At 41.2% G+C, this 25387-nt stretch overlaps 1 protein-coding gene across 6 annotated transcripts in view; it reads right to left on the reverse strand.

Annotated features, from left to right (window-relative positions):
* Window positions 1-25387, reverse strand: part of RPS6KC1 (ribosomal protein S6 kinase, 52kDa, polypeptide 1) — an 85044-nt gene that overhangs the window by 25858 nt on the left and 33799 nt on the right. For 2 of the 6 annotated variants that reach the window (XM_010017551.1, XM_010017550.1), the window contains 4 exons: window positions 22070-22185; window positions 14446-14538; window positions 2725-2772; window positions 1035-1167 (listed from right to left, as the gene is read on the reverse strand). In XM_010017551.1, the coding sequence (XP_010015853.1) occupies window positions 1035-1167; window positions 2725-2772; window positions 14446-14538; window positions 22070-22185 (390 nt within the window). Of the gene's footprint in view, window positions 1-1034; window positions 1168-2724; window positions 2773-14445; window positions 14539-22066; window positions 22186-25387 lie in introns of all 6 variants that reach the window. The other 4 variants (XM_010017549.1, XM_010017547.1, XM_010017552.1 and 1 more) reach the window with 3 other exon arrangements.

Here is a 25387-nt window from a genome sequence, read left to right on the forward strand (position 1 = left end):
ACACACACCTCGAGGAAAGCAGCATTGTACAGAGCAGCACTGTACACCCTCGAGATCACCATCAGGCAGTACTGAAATGTGAGGCTTTTCTTCATGCGTCACTGGTCATGGCAAAATGAAGTTGCAAAGTGAACTTTAACTGGCCTCATGTGACAAATTGTTCAGGAAAAAGCCAAAATCTAAGTTATTAGGGGGAAAAAAAAAAAAAAGAAATAATATTCAATGTAATAAAATTATCTTCTCTATTAGTTAGCTTAGTCCCTTCACATCATCCATTCTGAGTTACTAACATCTCCTAAAAAGAGAACTATTAGCAGTCCCCAAATTTATATTCTGCACTCATTCTAAACAAATATGGATAATTACATTTAGGGAATATTTAAATCCAGGTGTTAGACGAAAAAAATCAAAATGCAATTATTTTGTGCCACCTGTTCCCTGTACATTTAACAGGAATTTTAGAAATAGTTTGAAGGCACTACTCTGTGGTTCTGCTTTGAACTCCCATGTGATGCCACTAGCTATTTTCTTAACAATCCAGACCAGAATAACTACGCAGTATTAACCAACAGGCAAATGTTCACGGGTTTTAGCAGAGAGTTATTAAATTCTTGCATAAATACTTGTCATTTTAACTATAAGATGCTAAAAAGATTTACTAGCCAAAGTTTACAACAGTAGCCAAAGACTTTATCTCTGAGAGACGACTGTAAATACTGCAGACAGTTGTTGCAGTCAAAGCACTCAGTCTCCTGTAGAAAATAAACAGCCGGAAGCTTTCAATATTGCTACAATTCAAGTAACCCATCAGGATTTGAGGCCATTTGAAAGAGGAATCAGATCCGCTGCAGAATGAGGGGGAGACAGGGCAAGGGACAGAGGATGGGAATGGGGTGTCTTCCACGGCATCTCTTAGGTACACTAAATATGTTTTAATTAGATGCACAAGAGATTAATTTTATAATGAAATGTTCCATTGATTAAAACTTAAACCTTTGACTCTTTTCAACAATACACTTAAACGAGAGACAAACCTTCTGCATGCTGCAACACGAGGAAGACAGACTCCTCGGAGATGATGTACTTGTGCAGACACACCATGTTGGGCACGCAGCGGGGGATGATGGTCGTTCTGCTCCTGCTGTACTCACTACTTTTCCTTAGACCCTGACAGAGAACAAAAAGGTCAGTTGTACCCTCAGTTGCCTTTGGAGCCTGCTGTGCTCTGTGTTTATCAACCAAACTAATCTATCCGAGTTACTCTGGGCTTCAGAGAAACCACTCATCTGCTGCTCTATGCCCCTCAGTCCCCCGAGGCTGTGCTGATGGCATCTGGCGCATTTCCAGAGAACAGAAGATGGCACAAAGCTGCCATTAAAATCAATTACATGGGTCAATGTTTTTATTAGAATCTCTCTCAAACTAAGTCATCAGGATGACACTCAGTTATTTCCCTGTGACCTTTTTTTAAAATTTGATTTTTGTGTGTGACCAAAAGACACTATTACAAAAAAAAAATAAATGCAAGTTCTAAAGACAAAAGAGTGCCTCAGCCTTACAGGTAACCCTCACGTTTCCATTGACCACCACAACAAAAAGGAAAGGAAGGATTAGTCTCCTTGAGAGGTAATGATTTTTGGGAGGTAGCACAGAGATGAAGTTGCCAGAAGTGAAAAAATTGATGTGGGAGGGAGAAAGGGAGGGGAGAGAGAAAGAGGGGAAAAAATTATGTCAATAGCGTGACCTATTACAATATTGATAAACATAAGCAGTTAAATGGGAAACTCAATGTTACTGTATCTGCCAGTAGATAGAGTGAGCTTCTAATACACAATTTTCACTAATAATCCTTTCTGAGGAACGAACAGGTTTTTCTGTACCCTGCACATACTTAAGACAAACAATTTCAAAGGCCAGATGCACAAAGTTAAGGCAGGGTTGTAAGCCAGACCTGAAGTTACAAAATGTTAGTATCTCATTAGAGCCCTGTGTTTGGGACACAGTTTTTCAGCCCTTCCTCCCTGCAGCAGTGGAATTCCTGTCAGGGGGAGCCTGAAATAATGTCCGCAGTAACAATGCTCCTACTAAACTAATGCTCAGCATCACAGCTGCTCGGAGCATATTGTGATCTTGATCTGAGCACTTTCTGAAACACAAGAGTAATGTGAAAAATTTTATCCTGACCAATAAGCTATTCATTAATTCAGTCATTCAGTAACATTAAACTCTGTTTCCACAGCCTACTGATGTAAAACATAGGAAAGCAATTCTGAAACAGACCAGTCGTCCATTTCATCCAGAATCTACTTCAGCCAATACCAATATTCTTCAGCTGAGAGAAGACCAAACAAAGTGTTGTGGATGTACTTGGGCTAAGGAGAATTTTCACCTCCGGCAGCAGCCTGCACATGTCCTGAGACACAGGGCTTTCCAGATGCAAGCCCTGAAGCACAATGATCCTTTACTGAAGCCTGCTAAGGTGTTGGCCTCAATAACCAGCGGCAACTCAAGTGACTAAACAGCACATCTGAGCACTAGAGAAGTTTGAGAGAAAGGAAGGGAAGGCAACTGAATACCAAATACAAAAATACCAGTGGGCTTAATAGGGACGCATGTATTAACGTAGTATATCACAGAGATAACACTATGCCTTAGATACAAGTTAATCTTTGTGTAATTTAGGAGGCCAAACTGTTTAGAGGAGCAATAAAAGACTTTACTCACCTTCAGTATAAAAGTCTGCTGCGTTCTAGTGTCCATCACAAGCAAAACCTAAGCAAAAAGTATTCAGAGAAATATTTAAGATTCACATAAGTTAACAAAACACCGTTCTTCAATGTAAGAATATTCAACATTAGAAAGGAAGCTATGTAAGTAATAATTAAAACAAAAGAATCTAAAGCCCTGTAGCATACATTTGATAACCAGCCTTTTGTTAGAAGAGAAATATGATTGAGGATATAGATCCCTAGAGAGTTACCAGAATGTCCCCCAATTTCCAACCAGCTAACTTACAAAACGAAACCTAACTTGGTAAAAGAATGAGCACTTCATAATCAGAGCAATAATCTAGCAGAACCCAATTTACAGAAATGCAATGGTAGCAACGCAATGAAGCACAAACAGTAACCTTCACATAGCAGTACCTATGCCACTGCACTGAAGTCCTCACTGTACCTGCCTTCCTAGTACAACACTTTTTCTCATCAGACTTCCTCTAAATCAAATGTGTTGCCTACCTGTGGGTTACCAGAGGGGGCTTTTGTGGGTTGTTTCTTGGAGGAGGGAGGGCTGGTTGTTTGGGGGAGTTTGGGGGCTATTTTCCCAGGGTGGTTACATACCTGCTTTCCAGGAAGCTAAGCTAGAAGCTGGCCACACACGAAAGAATGCTTTTATCACCTGTATAGTCACTGCTGTCTCATTCCTCCACTGTCATTTCTATTTTGCAGCACTCATAAGCCACAACAGAAGTGGCTGCAAGGAAGTCCCCTTGTGCTACTGTAAACTAGTATTAACATAACATCATCAACAAAATAAAGAGGATTTATTTAGGGAGAAAAGAGTGGATGGGTTTGCTGCAGAGAGGAGAACACCTACAGCTTCAGAGAGCACGCGTTTCTGTTCAGAGTGCATCACCTCTACTGAAAGCACTTTAAACGCAGCACAGCAATGAGAGAAGTACTACATAACAACTACCCTCTTAGCAAGCTCCATTTATTTATGTGTTGAAAACAAATATATAAATATATTTGGGAAACTGCATGTTTAGAGAGCTGGAACCCTCTGCTCAGGAATTGTTTTCAAACTCCAAGAACACAGATGCACTTGAAAAGCAGCCACAGCAGCAGCAGCAACACAACCCTCCTCCAGGAGCAAGAACAATGAGTGTGCACTCACTGTTTATTTACAGTAGATGTTGTAAAGTTCCAGTATAAACACTCACTTACAGTTAAATCAAAATATTTAGGCTTCAAAACCTCAAACACCTAAAGGGCTGCAAATGCCAGGACTGGGGTTAAGAGGCTTTTGAGTTCAATACACAAGATGCAGCAACTCCAAGTCCATAGACAGGATGCATTAAAGACCAAGTCAGCTCGCATCAAAAAAGCTTTCTTGCAGAGGAATGACATGTGAGGAGTAACACAGTGTTGGATTCATCAGGACAGGAGGTTTCAGAGCAGGGCTGCACTCTACCTCAAAGACCTCCTTTCTTACTAGGGTTGTACCCACATTTAAAAGCTGTTCTATCTCTTCTGGAAAAAATAAATAAACCAACAGAAGTTGGTGTTTCTGAGGTTTTTTGACACAGGAATGACCCAGGGTTTCCATGTCAAGGACATGGTAAAACAAAAGGCAAATGTCTCCAGGCCACTAAGTTTGCTGAACAACTTTTCAGGACTCTTACCTGGGGCTTCCAGACACAGTGGAAACCAGGTGAATACACAACAACTGTAAAACTTTTTGTTATCCTTGCTTAACCAAAAGGTCTTAAAATTAAAACCAAAACCAACCAACTAAGCAACCAACCAATAAAGAAAACAAAACTAACAAGAGAAAAAGAAGAGACACTTCACAAGAGGTGCCAAAAGAAGATCAAAAGGGTTCGGAAAGGACTATGTAGTTACAGTCACTTTCCTTCTCCCCCCAAGTTTGTTTGTAACTAGACACTGTTCACATTGAGGCAATAAATACGAGAACATATGTGATTTTTTTTTTTCCAAATGTGCCCTTTGACTGTCAATATCTCCCAAACAGGTGTTGGCTAAATGATTATAAATTGGCCTCTGGATACACCTCTTCAACTGAGCCGTACAGGACTGGCGATAATATAATTAGACCTAAAAACATCAGGCTGGTGAATGCTTTCCATCTGTTTGGCAATAATGTTTAGTTAACAATAGTCTTTAAAAGAAGCACCTTCAACTTCAGTTCTTAAAGTTATTTATAGGGACATTCTTAACACACCAGCACTCTTGCTAACAAGAGCTTTAGCCACTTGGAAATTATTAGCCATACGGCTGTATATGAAAAGGAATGGCAGCATTTAACATCTGTATCTCTCCAGATTTACAAGCACCAACCTCATTTAAAGTCATTTCTTAATGAACAGTTCTGTGGTCTGTATTAATATCATAGTTGCATGCACAAAGATCATAAGGAGCCAAACATTTTTTTAATACCAACAGTAGGCCAATCAGTAATGAAGCTGTCAGCATAAAGGACAGAGTAATAGCTTCTTTAACCCTCAAACAGGATTTGTTCATTTGTAGAGTGGAAGACACCAATTTAAAAACTGCTCATGGGTTTGCTCACCTTTATAAAGACAAAAATCTAATTTGGTCCTAATTTGATACAATTGTCTTTCCAATAAAAGGCACCTAAAGCCATCTTTTATTCCATGATAAAACAACTGCTATAACTAAAACTGTCATGAAATAATTACCTTTGATAGCATACCTTATTGCACAAATACAATTAATGTATTCCTCCCTTTCATTTTTCACACTTGCTTATCAGCACTGTATTAGCATATGGTGCACAGAAGAGATTACTGAGCCCTCACCCTATAAGACGACATATAGAATGACTACCACTAACGCGAATAAAGCAGACAACAGGTCCCTTTAGGGCTAGCTTCATCTGTCATTCTATTACAACATCAAAATGAAAGCAGCAGCTACAGTTTTATAACTGTAATAACAACAAATAATATTGGTGTGCCTTTGAGGTTAACCGCCAACATGGACGAAGCAGCCTCACTAACCAGCTTCTTTCTTTTGCCTTCCCATCAAGCATCAAACCTTCCCCCAGTGATGATCATCTCCAGCTCCATTTCATTTCATGGAAAATTATTTCTTTGCTGATTCAACAGAGACTTTCTGCAAGACTCTCTATCTCAAAAGGGACTCCAAGAAGCCCTTGGAAGAGCCATAAAAATAACTCTAGACATTTACCCAGTGATGCTCCCTTTGGCTCTGGCAGACTGCAGACATGGGCCCATCCAACCAAAAACCTCCTTCAAGGGGAGGCAGCCTGCATACATATTACAAAAAGATGGTTTAACCAGGTTCACCCAAATCATTAAAGGGCTACATGAATGAACAAATCACTATCAGAAAACTGACAGTTCAGGAAGGGTAAGACCAGGAACAAGACGGTCACCAGTATATTTGCCTGACTTTTTATCACACATCCAGAGCAGAGAAAGGTGAGCAGCTCTTGGATGCATTACCAGGCTCTGGTAGAAATGCGTAACAGTAAACCTGCCATTGACCCACATGTCAGCTTACTCCCCTCACCTCATGCTTTACAGCCAATTTCTGGATAGCAGTGCTATCCCAACAAGCCTTTCCTGTTTGCATTCCTTGACAAATCTCTCCCATTGCAAAAAGAGAGGGCTTCAGTAACTCTTTTTCTAAGGTTTCTTTTTAAAATGCAAAGTGACAAGTCGCCACCCCAACGGCACAATGGGGCAAAACAGGATTCCACATAGCATTCCCTGTGGCACAACACTGTTCTCTGAAGCAGATCACACAGAGATGCTCACATTAGAGTAGGCTGCTTCTAGCTCACATAAGCTGATGGAGCCTGTTCACTGATGATGACCACCGCAATATTTAATACCTCCTAACAATGAGCTGTCGGCTGTAACATTCAGCATCCTGTCTTGGAGGGGAGGGAGAAGAATGCACAGCGGGGCATTCCTAGGCACTGAGCAACTAGGCTGTAACACTAAAGGAGACAAGGCAAAATCCTATTTGAGAAACTAATGTAGAGTCAGGGTCTACCTACCACACCGGCTTCTAGGGCACTTTTGCTTACTCATCCTTGCCCTGTTTTCCTGCATTGATAACAACCTCAACGTGGCCAAAACCACCAGCTGACAAATAGCAATTGCACAGATAAATATATAGTGGAAATAAGTGTCTTCGGCAGCACAGACATCCCGATTTTGCAAAAGCACTTGAGCTGTCAGGCACATCCCAAAAAACAAGTGAACGTAGCAGTGCTGCATGGCAGCACCTCAGTAAAGCAGCAGAAAGCAATACCCCTGCGTTATGCCAAAGAGGATTTCCTACTTGTGATTTTTAGTTTTTTTTCTAAGTCAAGGGTTAATTCTGATGCTGACAGCAGCTACTTAAAAAAATTAGCTTCTTAGATTTGATTTACAGTGTACCCAACAGCTTCATGGTAAATAAATTAAACTCAATTCAATATAGTAGGTACAATTAATTGGAGAAAAATAAAATAAAACCTGCCTGGTAAATAACCATAGTCTAGCTTTAAGAAAACCGTTAATTTTAGGATGCTTTAAATGCACAGAAATTAGCAAATGTTTCAGTATGCTAATTTTTTTTAATTAAAAGATATTTCTGCAGTAAAAGCTCTTTCATATGCACTACTGATTCTTCATCAAACGTTAAGTTTCCAACTTAACACCAGTATAGCCGGTGGCAGCCTGAAGGTTTACCATCTGCTGCCACCCAAAGTCACGGTGGCCACCTTCAGAACATATGCATCAAAGCCCTCAGATAAGAGACCGAAGGAATACTGCAGAAGTCAGCATAAGGGGAATCACAAACCCAGAGGCAGGCAACAGGCAAGTTACCAGGAAAAAAGGATGTGGTGAACCATTAGTCACCCCACTGAGCACCCAAGCAAGGTCACAGGGGACAACACTGGAAGAACTAAGGACTGCTCTAAATGCACCGCTCTCCTCCGGGCTGGCTTTGACATAAATGCAGTCCTCTGCCACACTGCAGACATTTGCTCCCCCAGTTCCCCTTCTTGTCTTTTTCCCCTTTCTACCCCACCCCACAGCATCTAATACTGATTCTTTTCCAGTCTCCACATTATCAGGACATGGCACAGAACATACCTGCGCTTTTTATTTACTTGAGAAGGTTATAACACTCATCAAAATAAGCACCTTAAAACATGTTTGCTTACAATAATGTGACTTTAAGGTCACTAACACAGGTTGAAGAATAGCTCGTGCCTGATCAAAGAAAATGGAATAAGATCTCTTACTGCAGTACCATATACCACAACGGTTTTGAAGACACACCAGAGCTAAGGAATTACTTTAAAAACAGCTCCATTCTGTTATTAAATTACTATTCTACACTGAAAACACATCAGGTAATAATGTTACCAGGAGGCCATCTAGTAATTCTGGTCTTTAGCTCCTAAAAAAAAAAAAAAAAAAAGCACTCTTATAATCACAGAATGGTTTGGCTTGGAGAAAAAAACCTTAAGATCATCCAGTTCCAACCCCTGCCACAGGCAGGGACACCCTCCACTAGAGCCGGGTGCTCCAAGCCCCTTTGTCCCGCCTGGCCTTGAACACTGCCAGGGAGGGGGCAGCCACAGCTTCTCTGGGCACCCTGTGCCAGCGCCTCCGCACCCTCACAGGGAAGAGCTTCTGCCTTGGATCTAACCTGAACTTCCCCTGGTTCAGTTTGAACCCATCACCCCTTGTCCTGTCGCTCCAGTCCCTGATGCAGAGTCCCTCTGCAGCATCCTTGTAGCCCCCTTCACACACTGGAAGCTGCTCTGAGGTCTCCAGCAGCTTCTCTTCTCCAGGCTGAACAGTCCCAGTGTTCTCAGCCTGTTTTCGTAGGATATATTCTGTAGTCCTACAAGTCCTACAAACTTGAAGATACATCAGATGATCACCCAGGATTCTTCTCATCGCATATACAGCTGGAAAATTCTGTTACAGGTAGTGACAAGACAAGTTGGTCACCCGAGTCCAGCATGAGCACTTTGGACTGCAAGAAAACCTTAGCAGGGGCTGGCGCAGAGCAGGATGCCACACTTGGGGTATGGTTGTAGTGATGAGGCAGAAGCAGGGTTGCAATTCCCCCCCCTGCTCTCCTCAGCTGTTTCCTGTCAAGGCTTCCAGGATTAAAAGATCCATTTAACACAGATTTACTCTTGTCACTTTTCAGATTACACCACCCACACTCTCGCTTGTCTCCCTCTGTTGTTATAAAAAGATTACACTTGGCTAATACGTATGAAAAATGTGATTATCGCTTATCCTTGTACCTGTGCAATATGAATTATCTTCAGTTTGCAATTATTCCTCCTTTCAAATCATTATTCTGAGGAACTTAGAGCTTGTATATTCTATGACTTGCAACAATAGCGTATTTAAAAGACAAACGGTGCAGCTTTAAATAATGCAAATGCTAAGAAAGTAGCATTGATTCAAACTTTTAAATAGTTTTAGTTGGCTGGTAACAGAGAGGAAAGTCCACTTTCTTACAGCAAACTAAAAACTGGCCAATGAATGACAAATGGTGAAATATTAACCTAGAAAATATATGTGGCAAGTTTTACTAGAGAATACAGTTTACAGTATGAAATGCCACTCAGCATCACCAACTAATCACCTGGCACAAATTATAGACTAAGCAACTTAGTAATAGTTAGGAAGACAAACTTAAATATTTAAAGGTTTAAAAGAAAATATCTCCAGAAATTATTTCTTTCTGGAGGCCTGCACTGGGATAGTCAATATCTTAGTTTCTATTTTATAAGGGGAAGGGCAAAATCTCTGGTATTTTACCCAATCTTAGGACTCATGTCAGATGAAATAACACATTCACTGAAGTCAAAAGAATTAGTGAGATAAAAAAGAAGCTAAAGAGAAACTAAGGGTTATGACAACAAAACACTCATAAATGTTCAGACTGGTATAAATGGAAAGACTTCAGGAAAACAAGTGGCAGGGATCTGGGGACAGGAGGCTAAGTTGGGATAGAGAATGTGTTTTAAAGTTGAGCAAGTTTTGTTACTTGGGCCTTGAAACCTGGCTGTATCTTACAAATAATCCCACAGCAACAGGGAGAGGAAGGTAGTGAGCCAAGAAATCAGTTTTGACAACGACCCTGTAGTTGATTTGATTTTGTAAAACTTGGCAAGTCACTTAAACTAAAGGGTTATCAAAACATAAATCAAGCTCTTAAAAGCTTATTTATTTGTATTGACAGTTACTGCTATTACTCAGTTTCAGATTTGTAACCATTTTTGCCACTGCTATTTTCCATTATGCCCTGTTTGGATGAGGAAACCTTGCTAGTCAGTTCAATCCACTATACCATGTTTTCAGCCAGTTTCTCTTTCAAAGCCTCATAATGAAACAAGAACGAATGTCCATACTGGATCGTGTGGTTGATTACAGCTCCCTTTTCCCCATACCTCTGATGTACACACAGCCACTCATTCCAATCCGTAAGATGATCTCAAGAAACTTGGCAGTGTGTACCTGAGAGCCAGGAGAGAAAAAACATCTGCTATGGTCAACTCAGTTTCACGACTGCAACAGTCTTTATGTCACCTCGAAATACAATGTTGAATATTTAAGTTTTACAGTGTTATTCATGCACCGCACACACACTGCCATAGAAAGAGCCCATTTCTCCTGTCCTCTGATTAAACTTCATTAAAACTAACCATAACCTGATTTGAATTCAGCTATGGGTCTGCAGATTATGTATGTGAACTCTACATATATTCTGTATACTTCTGCTTTTTGGCACTTTCACTCATCATGTAGACAAGTAGTAATCACCCTTTCTAAATAATTAGTAACACTGATTTGGTGGTACTGCCTATTTCTAAGGTCAATTCATCCAAATGTATTACCACCAGACTTCTCACGGTAGCACGACAGCCACAAAACATTACCATGGCAGGGGCTTTGGAGCTAGATGATCTTAAGGTCCTTTCCAACCCTAACTATCCTATGATTCTGTATTCAAGATGAACGGAATTGCTCCCAGTTTTTCAGAGAAGTTATTTATTTCTAGAATCCCCTCCAGAAACTGATAAAATTTTAGCAAAGAGAGTATTTTATTTTATTTTATAAGGTTTCAGATTGTATAACAGAGCTTAACAAACAGCACACTGAACAACAAGCCCAAATGTACAGACATCTGTGGAAGAACTGATCACAGTCACACCAGTGCCAACACAGACAATGTGGCTTGATGGGGGACCAAGGGAGGGGATAGAAAAGACATAAAAGACAGTCATTGGTTACAGAGGCATAGTTATTACTTAATGCACTCTGCTTTCAAGATGAATCTTTAAATTGAATGAATCTAAATAACAGAGGGTTCTAAAGAATAAGAAATTGGGGTTGAAACAGCATTGTGAAGGTATCCAGCAGCACCATAACAAAGTCGTTTCTTTAGGGGCCAGTTGTAGCTTCAAAGGAAAGATTTGCCTAGGGCAGAAACTCAGCACAGAATCTGCAACCTCGATTTTTAATTAGGCAAATTTTGAAAGCAAAAATCTTTATTATTCCAAAAAGAAGTTTCCTACTTCAAGCTACATGAACTGATAAAATAATTGATCATTCTATGTTGGCGATAACAGTAGGTAAAATATTTAGATATTAGCCTGTTTTCAATGTGGTACCTCTGGTAACACTAACAAGAGCTTTGCTGCCCAACCAGCAGCACCTCAGCATCCAAAACACTTGCAGGACAAAAGCCACCTTGATGATTACATTAAACCTCTACTTTCAGAAACCTACTCACTGGTAGACTCTTCCCATAACAAACACATAAAATACCTGCAAACACCACCTAGTTAACCTTTGACACAATGAAGTGAGCAAGTATAGCAGCAGCAGGATTCAAGAAACCTGGTTTCCTCAAGCAAAGTGTAAGTCCTCTTGGGTCTAGTAAAACAGCTGGATTTACAGCACAGCCTTTGCATGAGAGCAGAAGGATGGGAGGTGAGGCACAGCTATGGTCATCATTCTGTGTCTTTTCACATTTTAGAGAGTTTAATAATGCTAAGATCTCTAACTCAGATTCAGCAGAAAAGGGTCAACATAGCAAAAATTGTTCAGGTGACAAGGAAGGTGGAAAGGCAGAAAAAGAGGGAAAGATAGCATACTGGAAATAAGCTAGGCTAAAATTAAATGTCTAATCATTCTGCCTAGCCTAAAATAGTTTGAAAAACCCCGAGTTTCAGGTAGCAACAAGCATTTTGTCTGTGAAAACGAAGCCAATTCAAAACACTTCAAGAGGCTTCAAATGAAGAACAAAGACTGACATTACTCTGAGGGAAGGCACTGAACCTTTCAGCATTTGATGGAGAGCAGGTTAACAGCTGGTTTTCTCAAGGCAGCACTGTAGCAGACAGACACCACTCAGGGCTTCAAGCAGCAGCAGGAGAACAAGCCTGCAAAGCAACCACCACCATTTTTAAGACAGTGTGTTTAAGCCAGTCTTGCACAGGATTAGGCAAGACAGCAGTTAAAATATGCCAGTGGCTCATTACTTCCCACACACCCATTTTCTGCTGAAACCAAAGCAGCTACCACAGGGTTAGAACAGGAGTTCAGGCAGAGCCCTGTGTGATGCTGAATCAGCTACAGACTTGTGCCCAAAAGCATGGCATCTTCAACACTGGCCTTGAAAATCAGAATCCATTTTCAAGAGCAAACACCCTCTGTCATCTGCTTGTCTCCAGTGAGGTTACTTCCACATCCGTTCAGATTTCTCCATGATGTGAGCTTCAGGGCATATGTAAGCAGAGAAGGAGGCAAAGAACAGCGACGGTGAGGAAGGAGGTGAGATGGTGCTTTAAACTAAAGGCAGGGGCATCGTCTCCAGCACACAGATACACGTGCACACTTCTGCTTCATATTCACATGCATTTTGTGTATGCATTATAAACCCAAGTAAAAGATGCTCTGAACATCTGGTCTTAGAGCAGTTTTCCATTCACCTCACAACTTTACGAACACTTAAAAATAGATGAAAAAAAAAGCAGCATACTCAGAATAAGATGAAGTTCGTAATAAGGAGAATCTGGAAGCACGGATGCAGAGTACAGACACCCGAAAGAATATTGCTCCCTTTTTCATACAATAATTAAACATTAACTCTGCCCCTTATGATATTGTTTACACATAAACATACCAGCTGTATACATGAGCCTGTTATTCCTCACACACATCTCCAACACTAAGATCTTTTATTTCTGTTATCACCAGAGCCCTGATTCTTCCCAACTCTGCCTCAAAGATCTGGACATGTTCAGCTCACACCTGCAACACTTACAGAAGCTGTGTGCTCAGAGAGATCTAGGAGATCTGATCCCACCAAGGACTCCAAAAGCTTCATTCTTATCAAGCACCTTTTCCAGTTGCCGTTTATTATTCTTATACAAAAATGAAGATATCGAAAAGGTCTTTTTTGGTTCATTTCCAACACTTCTGCAGCTTCACACTGCCATGCTAATTCACAAAGGCCTGCATCTGTTCAGTGGCTACTAATTTAGCTAGTGCCTAATTCAACAGATAGGTGCTCTTTCCAACCTGTCTCCCTGATACATATACTAAGTGGAACAGAGGCTAAATTCTGTACTTACAACTGAGGAAAGAAGATATAATGCATATAAAGTCAGAGCTGGAAAAACCTTGTGTACTATAAAAACAACTATAATACCTAATGTATAGAGCCCTCTGAGGAGAAGTTACCAACTTATGCACATAGTTACAACAAAACAGGCAAAGAAAAGCAAAAAATCAGTTCCCACAGCTAGCATCAGCCCAACAAGAAAAAGAAACTGAGCAACACAGACCTTAAGAGATCAGCTACATGTTTTCTGATGTATGATACAAATGCATCAATTGACCATGCATCAGTACATCACACAAACCAGAGACTATATAAGGAACCATCAAAAGGCACCAGGGAATTGGCATGGCAAAAAGGAACTGAGCCCTTACAGTCTGCATTAGCCACTGCCACATGGCTGAATAATACATTATCTTAGAAGTATTTGGTAGGGTGATAACTAATCAGCATTATCAAAACAATGCAGCAATTCTTCTGGTCTCTTCATTAGGCTTGCAAAAAAATCCATATGGTCCTTTCCTGTTTAAAGAGGGGTATTACCCTGGGAGTTGGGGAGCCATTAATTGCATGAGTCAAAAATAAACTTGGCTTCATTGCTGAATGTCTGTCTTGGCGGGGGATTTAAACTCCAAATTCTCAGGGAAGGAGAAGAGCTATGTGTCCCCCAAGCCCCCATTTCAAGTAACAGTTCAAAAGTAGGAATTTCTACCCTTCCATGTTTCACATATTCAGCAGATTATTCAACTGAAAACACATCAAGTCGTCCTTACCCCAGTACTGTAACCATGACTTCACTTTTGAAAAACAGGCCTCATCCTCCTGAATGCCACCAAACATGCACCTTATCCTTTAGCTCAAATACATTTTGCATGACCTTACATGAATTGCTTAGATAAAAGCCTTTTTTCTTCTACTTTTGTTATTTTAAAGTGCAGATGCATTTGAGTCATTTTCCCCTTTTGTTTCATATCCTTAAGATCCACAGCTTCAAAGACAAAATGTCAGCATGCAGTCGATTTATGACTGAATTCTTGAAGAGACACTGAAGAATTACCTTGTCAATCACCCCAAGGACTCTGAAGGCCTTCAGTTCCTCGGCAGGGCTCCTTAGGTTCCAAGAGGGCCTTGAACTTAGTGATCCTGGAGGCTAATGGAAGATATCAAAAGATGATACATCAATCAGGGTGGTACTTGAAGGAAGACTGCCTGCTGAAGCAAATGCCAGGCCGAAGGAAACTATATTTATCATAAATCAGAGAGAGTGAAGATGAAAGGAGAAGTTTTCTGTTTGTCCTTAGTGGAAGGGAAGGAAAAAAAAAAAACCACAACAACTTGCAAGTAAATAAAAATTGAGATAACACTGAAAACCAAAATTTTAAAAAGAAAATATAATGAATTTTTGTATTTTCTACGCTTAATGGAACCGGACAATTGATTACTCAGTTCTTACCCATCACAATAATCAATCAAAGCCTTACAGGTATTCTGGACACAAAATAATTCAGAGATCACTGATGAGAAAGCCAATTAGAGGCTTTTTAAGCCTGAAGAACATAAAATACAGCACTATAAACAGGGGTCTCATGCTCTCTGGTGAGCTTTATGAAACCCTTTTAATAACAAGGTGCACAACAGAAATAATTCCTCAAACTGCCTTAGAAAAAGGATCTAGCTATGTATCATTCATCTAGAAATTAACACCATAGCAAGAGAATTGGCAGGAGCTAACTATTCAAGCAGTTCATATGCATAGATTCTTGTCTGTGCTCTGTTTTGTAGCTACTCAAGGCAGACTCAAAGCTTGCATGTCAGAGGGGGGGAACAACATTGCATCTGGAAGTCTTCTGGGACAAAGATCAGCCTCTTAAGCATCCCATATACCTCTGGCACATTAACAAACACTTTCAAGAGAATTCATTAGATCTTCCTCAAAACATTCAACGTGCAGCTTCTACCAGAACCACAGACCCAGATCTCCTCAGAAATCAAGTAAATTCATTTGCAGAGTTGCTGAATGCCAAACTGCTTTTAAACATAACCTGGCCTTCCCAGTACACTGCTGTTGCACAAAGGTAAAGGAAGGTGAAAGGCTTCTAAGAAGTAAAAGCTGTTTATCTGATTTGTCAGCATCCTGAAGTAGTATTTAACAAATATGTCACAAAGAAAAACTGCTGGTAAGCAATTCTGCTGTGGATGAAATTATCAGAGAAGATCAAGAAATTTTTCCTTATGATTGGAAACTCCCAGAAAGACTGAAGATTCTGAACTAGGAGAATTCCCTTTGCTTCTCCACAAGGGTTTCCCCTCTAGCATCCTTACTGTGCTATCCTCAAAGGCCAGAGTACCTCTTCAAATCCCACCCCAAAACTGGTTCTGCTTCATGTTGCCAGTCACAGTGCTTCTGTGTTCACCTGCTGGGCTTGATGTTTAAAAGAGATTATTATTTATCTTCATTTATTTGTCTATTTTGTCACATAAACACTGCTGGTACAAGCAAGAGTACCAAGAGCAGTTATGATAAAACCACCCAGATTCTACATATCTAAAGGTTTTAGCATGAAGAAGAAATTAAAAACCTCTAAATGAACTTTTTCCTCCAAACCTAATTTAGGTTCCACATTCCAGCAAGCTGCTGGAAGGTCGAGGGAGTTCTTTTTTCGGGTTGCATTTTGACTGTGTGCAATTTTTCTGCAATAATGAGATACTTGCTTTGAAACAAGAACTTGTGCTAACACAGAGTATATTCATGACAAGATTTCAAAAGCATTCCAAGGAACATGCTTAATGAAAGAGACATTTCCAAATCCTCCTGACTACTATACGGTATCTCCACTTCTATCTGCACATTATTACCTTTTAGAACCATTCCTCAACAATCAAGATTTTAAAGTTTTCTCTTATGCATAACATTTCAACCATGAATGAAGTTCCCACATGTCTACAGAAGTCAACAGCTGTCTAATAATGCTACAGAATCACATTTCTTCACCCATCACGTCTGAAGAGCCCCCCAGAAAACCCAGTATGTAGTTTTGGGTCCCTCTCTAAAATATCACCAATGGTGGCACAGTCAGCAATACTGTGTACACACACTGCTTTTATATCCGCACTATACAGTCACTTCTTACCTTAAAACGCTTTACAGTCACATCCACAGCTCTCACTGGCTTCTCCATTTTTATCTGTTTAAGGTTATTTTTTGCTCTTTACAATATTTTGGTTTCAGTGTTGCAAAGCCTAATAGTAGAGCCCAATGCTGGGGAGGCATCACATTCTGCCGTGAAGCAAGCAAACTCTAAATACCCAATTCCCAGAACTACAGCAGTTAAGCACTATGAAGCCTCCTGCTCCTCTGAATAGAGTGAAAATCCAAGCTCAGCATCCAGCCATCAGTAATAAAGAAAAACTAGCTCTCTCATCAAAAATAGAGGAACAGAATAAAATAATCCAGGAAGAGTAACAAAAAGTCAAAAGCTTCCTTTGCCTTTAAAAATAAGGCATTTATATTCTAAAGAAAGTGGCAAGCTACCTCTGCTGGCAGGCGGCCATCAGCAGCTTGTCCAAATGCTCAGCATGCTGCTCAGGTACCCCAGCATCTTCTCTCCTGAGGCTAGACCCTCCATGTTTTGAAACCATTTCCAGACTACCTTCTGAGCAGAACAGCTGGAGTTATCTGACTTGGGATTGGCATCACCAGTTCCTTTCCCACCACCACCTTTTGGCTAGTGTGTGCTAATTGCAAGCAGAAAGTGATGACGCCGATTGTGATACTGGCCTCTGCAAAGGCTCAGCAGGTTGTGGCCTCCACTTGCCTTTGGAAGGCTCCAGTTTTGCAAGCTACACAATGAAACATGGCAATAGCTCCTGTCTCTGCTTTGGCGTCACTGCCAGCAGTTTTAAGAGAAGGGGGAGAAAGAGAAGTACACCATGAGCCAAGCAAGAGGAAAAGCCTCTTATGTTAACCTCATTTAAGGCAAGAGCACTATCCCTAGCTCAGTGACACAAACACCATTTGATGGGAAATGACGGTTCTGCTGATGTTGCCACCTTGGACAGCAGTTACCACAGAACTTCAGGGTACAAAAAGAGCACTTTCACAAACACCAGCATGGAGCTACACACCAAAATGTGGGTCCTCACCAGAGACCTGTGTCTGATGACTTCAGTAACTGTCGCACAGCCAGGCCCTCAGCTGCAGCAAAGAGACACCTTGTTCTGAAGCAGATACCGCTGGCCTGAGTGCGAGGCCCCCCCACCATGGGTGTGAAAGAGCTTCCAGCTCTCCTGGTCTGGCAGAACATCCTGGCCCCTTCCTCACGCTGCACCAGGAGAAAACCAGGTGGATCTCCACATGCATCTGAACCAGAAAGAGCTAGGGTGTGCTTCAGAAGGTGATCACCTGCTGGGGACTGAATCTTGCCTGAAGCTGGGTCACACCTTGGATGTGATCTTGGAAGCCTTGAGACTGAATTTCTTATGTTAAATTTACATCTCACAAAACTAGAGCAGTGCATTTCCTTTATACTTCATGTCATCTTCATCCACATTTAATGAGAATTTTAGTAGGATACCTTATGAAAATCATGAAGAACGAAGACTGCTTTTCCTGGCTGAGCATCAGGCTTGCATGTACCTCTTGTTACTAAATTGCTTTCAAAATCAAAAATAATTGACATTTTAAAAGACAACAGCCTTTATAATGGTGCACAAAGAAACAATTCTGAATATAAAAAATTTGGCATAAGTAGAATTATAAATAATTTCAAAAAGTGAAAAAATCATGCATTATAAAAATACCAAAGCCAAAACAGACCCAAAGTCTGTACATGTAGCTGTGCTGGGCCTTGCAGCTGACAGCTATGTAAGACTGCAGCTTTCCAACTCTCAGTTCAGTGTGATGCAAAGGCTGTGCTGTAGCTCGCACTCAGGCTTAGAGGTAGCTCCCCAGAGCTGCTACTAAAGGGGCAGAGGAGAAAATACACCTTCAGTGTCTGCAAAATGGCCTGCTACTGCTGTCACACAGCATGCTCGAGTGCTTGTCGTCGAGAAGGCCCTTGAAGCTGCCGTGCTGTGCCAAAGGAGGAAGAGGAGGACAGCACTTGCTGCAGCTTGTTTTTCCAGAAGGACTACACGCCTGTTTACAACCTCCAGAAGTGGTCTCCACATCTCCTATGGGTCACAGCAAGGCTTTTCTCAATGCTTACAAGACCCTGTCAAGTGAGTTCCCAGTTCATGGTCAGTCATAGTTGCGTTAACTCCCTGTGCTTCTTTTCAGCCTTAAATCTTCTATCCACCTGTAAGCCCTCTGCCCATAACCATTTTTCAACAGTGCCAAGGGCTCTCCAAACAACTCCTCTTGTGCTCCTTTCTTCGGCACTCAGACTTGCCAGCAGCAGGGTGGTTGCTAAGGATGCTATCCTTGAGGGCTACACTGTTGGCTTTTATTGAGGCAAGGCAAGTAACAAACTACTATTGTTCTTTGTTTGGTTTCCATGGCATCAAAGATAATTTTTGCTTCTCAGCTCTGAAATGCCAGGCCTTTGCCTCTAGGGAAATCTGTTTTCCAAAGCAAAGGGCCTGGCATTTCAAGCTGTGGGGGAATGGCTTGCTTCCTTCTGCCCCAGGCCCCTAGAGAAAATCCACCATGCTTTGCCTCCATGCAGTGTTCAGATGGCAAATGTGTGGCTTGGGGGTCCATTCAGGAGGCATAGTCTTTTGAGACTGCTGCACATGGCTCAGTACCCAACTGGTAGCCCAAGACTTTGGGATATGTGAGAGGCTGAAGGATGCAGGATGATAATTGAACCTGCACTTCTGAGCTTACCTCTTCCCTTGCTGGACATTTCTCAGGCCTGGTGGATGAGGAAGAAGTAAAATGTCATGTCTAAGAAGGAGAGGTGAGCCTAGTTTTGATGCTGATCACTGTGATTGCTCCTTGTAAGGGCACAATAGGGAACACAAAGCTATCTACACCAGACATGGGTGACGAAGCATTTGTGTCTTGTAACATCAGGTCATGAACAAGAATGCTTTGCCTTAAATTCCTATGCTTACTTACAAGTCAGATCTCTTCCTCCAAGGTGCAAAGTCTCAGCACCCCCACTGCCCATGATGTTCCCTGCACTGAATCATGCTTCCCATAACAAAACAACACTCTGCCAATGTAATATAGGCACAGGTACTGCTAAAGAACAGTATTTGTCCTTCATTTTCTTGCAAACCAATTTCAGTTATATGGTTCAAACTGTGCTGGGCTACCCAGTGTAGCAGCACTTGGCCACACTTCTAGGAAAGGCCTCCTGTGCATGCAGTGGTTCTTCTCAAAAGACTTCAGTATGTCTCCAGAAACATTGATGAGAGACCACTTTACAGATCCATGTGGGCAAAGAAGGTATTACACAGTGTTATTTAAACATTGGCATGCATATCCTGTCCAAGCATCAGCATTTGAAGAGATGGTATCAGTCAGCATGACTCATAGCAGTAGGAGGAGGCAACAGACCGGCCTTGCCCCAGCTTGACCAATGGCATGTAAATGGCAGCTAGAGAAACATCAAGCTGGTGTGAAGTGACAGTGCAAAAGGTATACACACCTGTACACTATAGACTTGATTGCTTTAGAAGGACATAAAGTATCTGCCTATTTCCACCAGTATCTCCCAAGAATCACACTACATATGGCTGCAGGTCATTTCAGCGCCCTTATCACTGCCTGCATGGGGTGGAATAATTCATTCAAACTCCAATATAAACTACTGGGGCAGTAAAAAGAATAAGCACTAAGATGCAAGAATTCAGGTCTGCCCAGCAACCAGCATGCAGGAAGAGTCCCACTCCCCACTTTCCTCAAGATACTAAACCAAAGCACAGGGCATGCCAATCCTTAGCGGTTCCTGCCACTACCCCTGCAACAACTTTGGAGGCAAGTCCTTTTCCCAATGCACTTTCAGCTATCAACTCAGAGACATGCTGTTTCTCACCACAACTATCATGACCCAGAAGCACCATCTGCCTTTGATGCCAGCAAATTCCAAAGCTCTAAGATAAACGTCAAATTTACACATTATGAAGAGCAAATAAAGGATATTAAAATACACAAACAGACTTAGTAAAACAAAGCCAAATGTGGAAACATGCTGGAGTTTTGTGAAAAGAAGAATAAGCCAGGTGCACCATTTTGCTTGTGCAAAGTGAGATTTGCCCCAACTTGTCAGTTTTGAGGTTTAACACAGAAGGAGAATGGGTCTGTATTTTCATCACCTTTTTTTTTTCCTTGTCTTATCCAGATTAATCCTGCTTTCTTTTGGGTCTGCAAAGAAGGCATGTGCCTTATTCAGTCCAGCATAAAAGAGGAAATACTTTACCTCTCAAGTTCACATACAAAAATACAACCTATTTCTTCCTCCTTCCCAACCACAATTCATTTTTAAACTTATAAAAAGGTAAAAATAGGTTGTTCACTTTTTTTTATCTTGTTCTGCAGTTTCCAAACACACTGAGGTTTCCATTCAATACAGATTCTTCCCCATTTTCAGGGGTGGTTGACCCAAAGAAAGACTACCTAGTAGGAGTTCGTATCAGTCCAAAACACTAAATTGTTCAAAGTACACTTCATAGCAGCAGCAAGACTCCAAATGTCACAAAATATATCCCATTTGGAACATCCTCAAAACTGTACTTGTGGGCTCGCAACATAAAACAGCTACCCTTCAAAATCACTGGCTTTGCTTTTTTCATTTACTTATTAGGGAGCTGGATTTTAGAAGGCTTCCCATTTTTGCAGCAGTGGTCTCCTTAAAGCATTTTTAGATCTGTGCAAAATAAGAAGCAATAATCTTATGCCCCTTTTGTCCTCACTTGATACAAATGTAGAGAGACAGGGAGTTGGTGACTTTTATATTTACTACAATAGGGCGGTCACTGAGAAGCATCCACAGTTTAGCATTACTGCAGTAAAAGTCTAAAGTAAGAACAGATAAGTCCCAAAGGAACTGTTTGGGGAAGGGCAAAGTAGAAATTTATTGAGGGTATCTTGGAACAAGCTTTGTTTGTCTTTTGTGCAAGTACAGATAAGGGTGTTTCTGCTTCAGAAGGTAGGAATTACTACAGAAACTCCTCAAAAAGCAAGAAGCAGTTGATCACTTCGGGATATCCAAGAGAGAGATTTGAAGGGATCTGGAAGAACCTTTGGTCAATTAAGTACTTATTTTGAGGGAAATTAATCTCATTTCCCCTTGCCACGTGCTTGACTCACTTCTGATATACACTGTTACATCCTAGACTAAAGAGGCCAACAGCCTTCTTGCTTCCTACAGAACCCAGCAATATTCCCAAGGAAAAGTCAAAAGCAGTATTATGTTCTAGTGTAGATTTTTGCTTTACCTTTGAATTCTGTAGCGTGATTAAAAGTGTTTACATTATCAGCTGTGAGCAGAGGAAAGCATGCAAAAAATCAGGCCTGTATTAAATGAAGCACTCAATGTTATGAAATACAAACAAGAAGAATCAGAGAAGAATGGCAACTTAACAGAGTAACATCGAAATACCCCTCAGGTTCCCTGAAAGAGAAACCCTAGACAGTTTTTGAACCTTAAGCTCATATTTGTTTTGCTAAATGACAGGACAATTTAATTACACCAAATTCTGGTCAGAAAAAAAAAGAAACTGAAGCCTACCACAGAAACAGATGACTCTTCTGAGGACTTATGGTAGAAGCTGGAAATCTTTTCAGCACGCATAAGGTATTCTGCAGTCTTCCTTTTCACTGCTTCACGACGAGTTGGACTTGATTCACCTCAATGGGGGAAAAGAGAGAGGCACTAAGTAATCAAAGCACACAACTGCTTTGATTCTACCTTTTTCATTTGTTTTGGGTTATACCTAATCAAACCTACAGATAGGTTTTCTTATAAAAAGCAAATACTGTGATATCAGAATTCTACAAAAATAACAATTTAAACCTTGCTACAGACTCAAGGTAAACAAAGAGTCTTACCTTAGTTTTCTGTGTATATGTTTCTATGGTAACATAAGAAGTGAAACCCCTGATCCAAACATTATACTCCAAAAAAATCTCAGTTAAAGAAGACATAAGACATTTGCAAGAAAACCATAAAGAAACTGGGTTTTTTCCTCCTGTTTCCAATATAGGCTTTCCTAAATATAAAGGAAAGCCAGAAATGCTGTTAATAGGCAGAGGACAACATGAGAGACACCAAGAAGTCTTGCTCACAGCTTTCCAACACTAGCTGCTCCTTGCCTGTTGGCTTGGGGCAACACAGGAAGAAGCACTTGCACCAACTACTTCACTTCCCAGATGGCTGAACCACTACTGTGTTAGGTCCACCCTACCCAGCTTCTTGCAAGAAGCGAGAAACCCATGACCGTGCACAAATTCCATCTTCACTCTAAAACTTAGAGTTTATGTTTAGGCATCAATATCATGAGCAGTATATTGTTATAATAGACTCAATTTGTGATGACAACAATGGAACAGTGAACCGCCAAGCACAGGTAAGACACTGAGTCACAAATGTTGTAACAGAGAGTCGACATTACGATGCTGAAAAATCGTTGGAGACAACTGTCCCAGAAGAAGTCTGAACAATAGCAGAGACTTCATGTGGCCCTGACAGTCTCTTCCAGCCCTAACTGAGGCCATCCAAGACTTCAGAACACAGCCTTGGCTGTGATGGGCTTCTGCACCAATGGGTGCAAGCCACCACCTCTCACAAACCGATGCTCAAACAGGACAAGGAACTGCAAGGATATCTGCTTAACAGATACTCGACATGAAAGACAAGGCAAGGAACAGGAGAGGTAATAAATTAAGCACACAAATACGCGAACCCTAACCAAGTGCAGATAAGAGACAATAACAAAGACTAGAACTCATAAGATACTGATCAGTGGGCCATGAAAGGAACCTCCGAGCGTAACCTTGAAGAAGTTGAACCAGAAACTTGATAACTGATAAGGAAAAAACCAGGATTATTGTAGGTTATCAAGAATAAGTCCCATAAAAAAAAAGCAAACTTATTATGGGATGTCTGAGGGAGACCTTACTGTGTAAATGCTTGTATGTAAAAGTTATTGTGGAAGGTTTTGGGGGGTGGGGGGATTGTGGCAATGCGTAAGGCTTTGTAAAATGTTTAAGAGCAGGATTAAAGGCGAGGAAAAGGAGAGGGATGAGGTGGAGCACAAGCATGAGAAAGCAGAGGTGAGAATTTCATGGGTAGATTGCGTATAAGCAGGCTGCTGATAGCTTGTCTGACTGAGCCCCATACCTGACCACCACCATCTGTCTTACCTTCTTACGAAACTCTGTTCCTCACTATTTTCTGCATTAGTGTGCTCATTATTCTCTGCGCACAAGATACACCAACAAAATTCAAGCTGGATAAGCAGGAAAGTCAGAGAAAAATGTCTGAGGGCTGGACCATGGACCTTTGGGACAGCTACCAGAGAGACCTGAACAGAGGGTCTTCCCTCGACCAGCAGTAGTTCAAAAGAAGTTGGCTGTTCGTGCAGCCTGTGGTTATGTAGGTGTCTGCAAAGGTAATATGCTTCTGCCTATGTCAATATGTGGTCAGCCATGTCCATACAGAGTATATATGTGCACAGGCAAGCTCGTCTTATAAATTTGTGCTCAGCTTTACTACTGGTAGGACCCAAAGAAGTGATAAGCTGCAGCCACATCTCTCTAGCAACTCAGGGCAGGAGCAACCGCTCTGATCCTTCAGTCAGCCAGATCTGGCTAGCTCTAACACCAGCTCCCTAATAAAGGAGAAGGAGCAGGTTGTCTGGCTGTTCCATTTGCTAGATGGCAGAGAACAACAAAAAACTAAGTACCAGGTCTCTTCAGACAATTAGCAGAGCTGCTCTGCTGTAGGCTCTAGGAGCTGCTATTTTCCACCTGCCCCATACAAGTGAAAATGAAATCAGTGCTCTCGATTTAGACAGTCCTTAGGCTGTGAAGAAGGCAAACGCTCTTTTTCACTTTATGTTGCCATGGTCTACTACTAGTCATTTTGACCCTGTTATAAAAGAAAGACTACCCCTCCCTTTCATACCGTGACTACAAACTACCTAAACACACAGAATCATCACACAGACTCCACCAACAATTAATAGAAGAGACTCACAGTCTATTCCACCCTCTCCTCTAAGTGACCGATTGTAAATCTTATTATCCACCTTACAGCAGGAGACAAAAGTGTCACTTCCTTGGACAGAGACACAGTGCCCTGCTCTGCAAAAACCTTTAGTTTGGGAAAAAGCTGGACAGCCATAAATTCAGCGCACTTTCAGCATACAATATTATGGCTATTTCTCAGTAATTTCTCTTATTCCAAAGACAGAGGGGACTTTGTACCAGGTCCAGCACCTCCAATAGTGGTCTCCGCTTGGTAGGACTCAACTGGTGAAACTCCCCTAGATGAGACTGCCAGTTTTATTCCCATCTAGGAGAAAACAACTCAGCAACCCTCCACTGTTTGAATGTGGATTTTGTTTGATCAGAAGACAACAGATACACAGTATTTCCTAAGTGCTGTAATTTCTTAAGCCATGACCAACACTCTTGCTTTCATCTCTTCACTTAATCCTACAGCACCACAAAACTCTCTTGTGCCGATCCGCTGGTGGTCACCCACGTTCTGTTAGACACACAAAGTGGAATGCACTCAGGGAAAACAAGTCATCTGCACAGCAACAATAAACTATTTAGCCAGCATTTCCTTCAAGCAGACTGCTAGAAAACTGCCAGGTTAGTGTCTAAGGCTATCATAAAAGTCAAGCTTACTGCTTAATTGTTAGTAATGTGTATTTAGTTTGGATGTTTATTGCTCTTGTTTCAATGCTTCAGTAATTTTACAGTGACTAATGCAAACAAGCCAGGATGCCCCCTTAGAGCTGTCTTTGTTCCTCCTACTTTCACATTCATTTCAGTTTCCCTTCTACTTTTCCTTCCTAATTTGTTAACTAACATTTGCAAA

Source organism: Nestor notabilis, unplaced genomic scaffold (genome assembly GCF_000696875.1).
Source record: "Nestor notabilis isolate BGI_N333 unplaced genomic scaffold, ASM69687v1 scaffold1337, whole genome shotgun sequence".
Classification (NCBI taxonomy): domain Eukaryota; kingdom Metazoa; phylum Chordata; class Aves; order Psittaciformes; family Psittacidae; genus Nestor; species Nestor notabilis.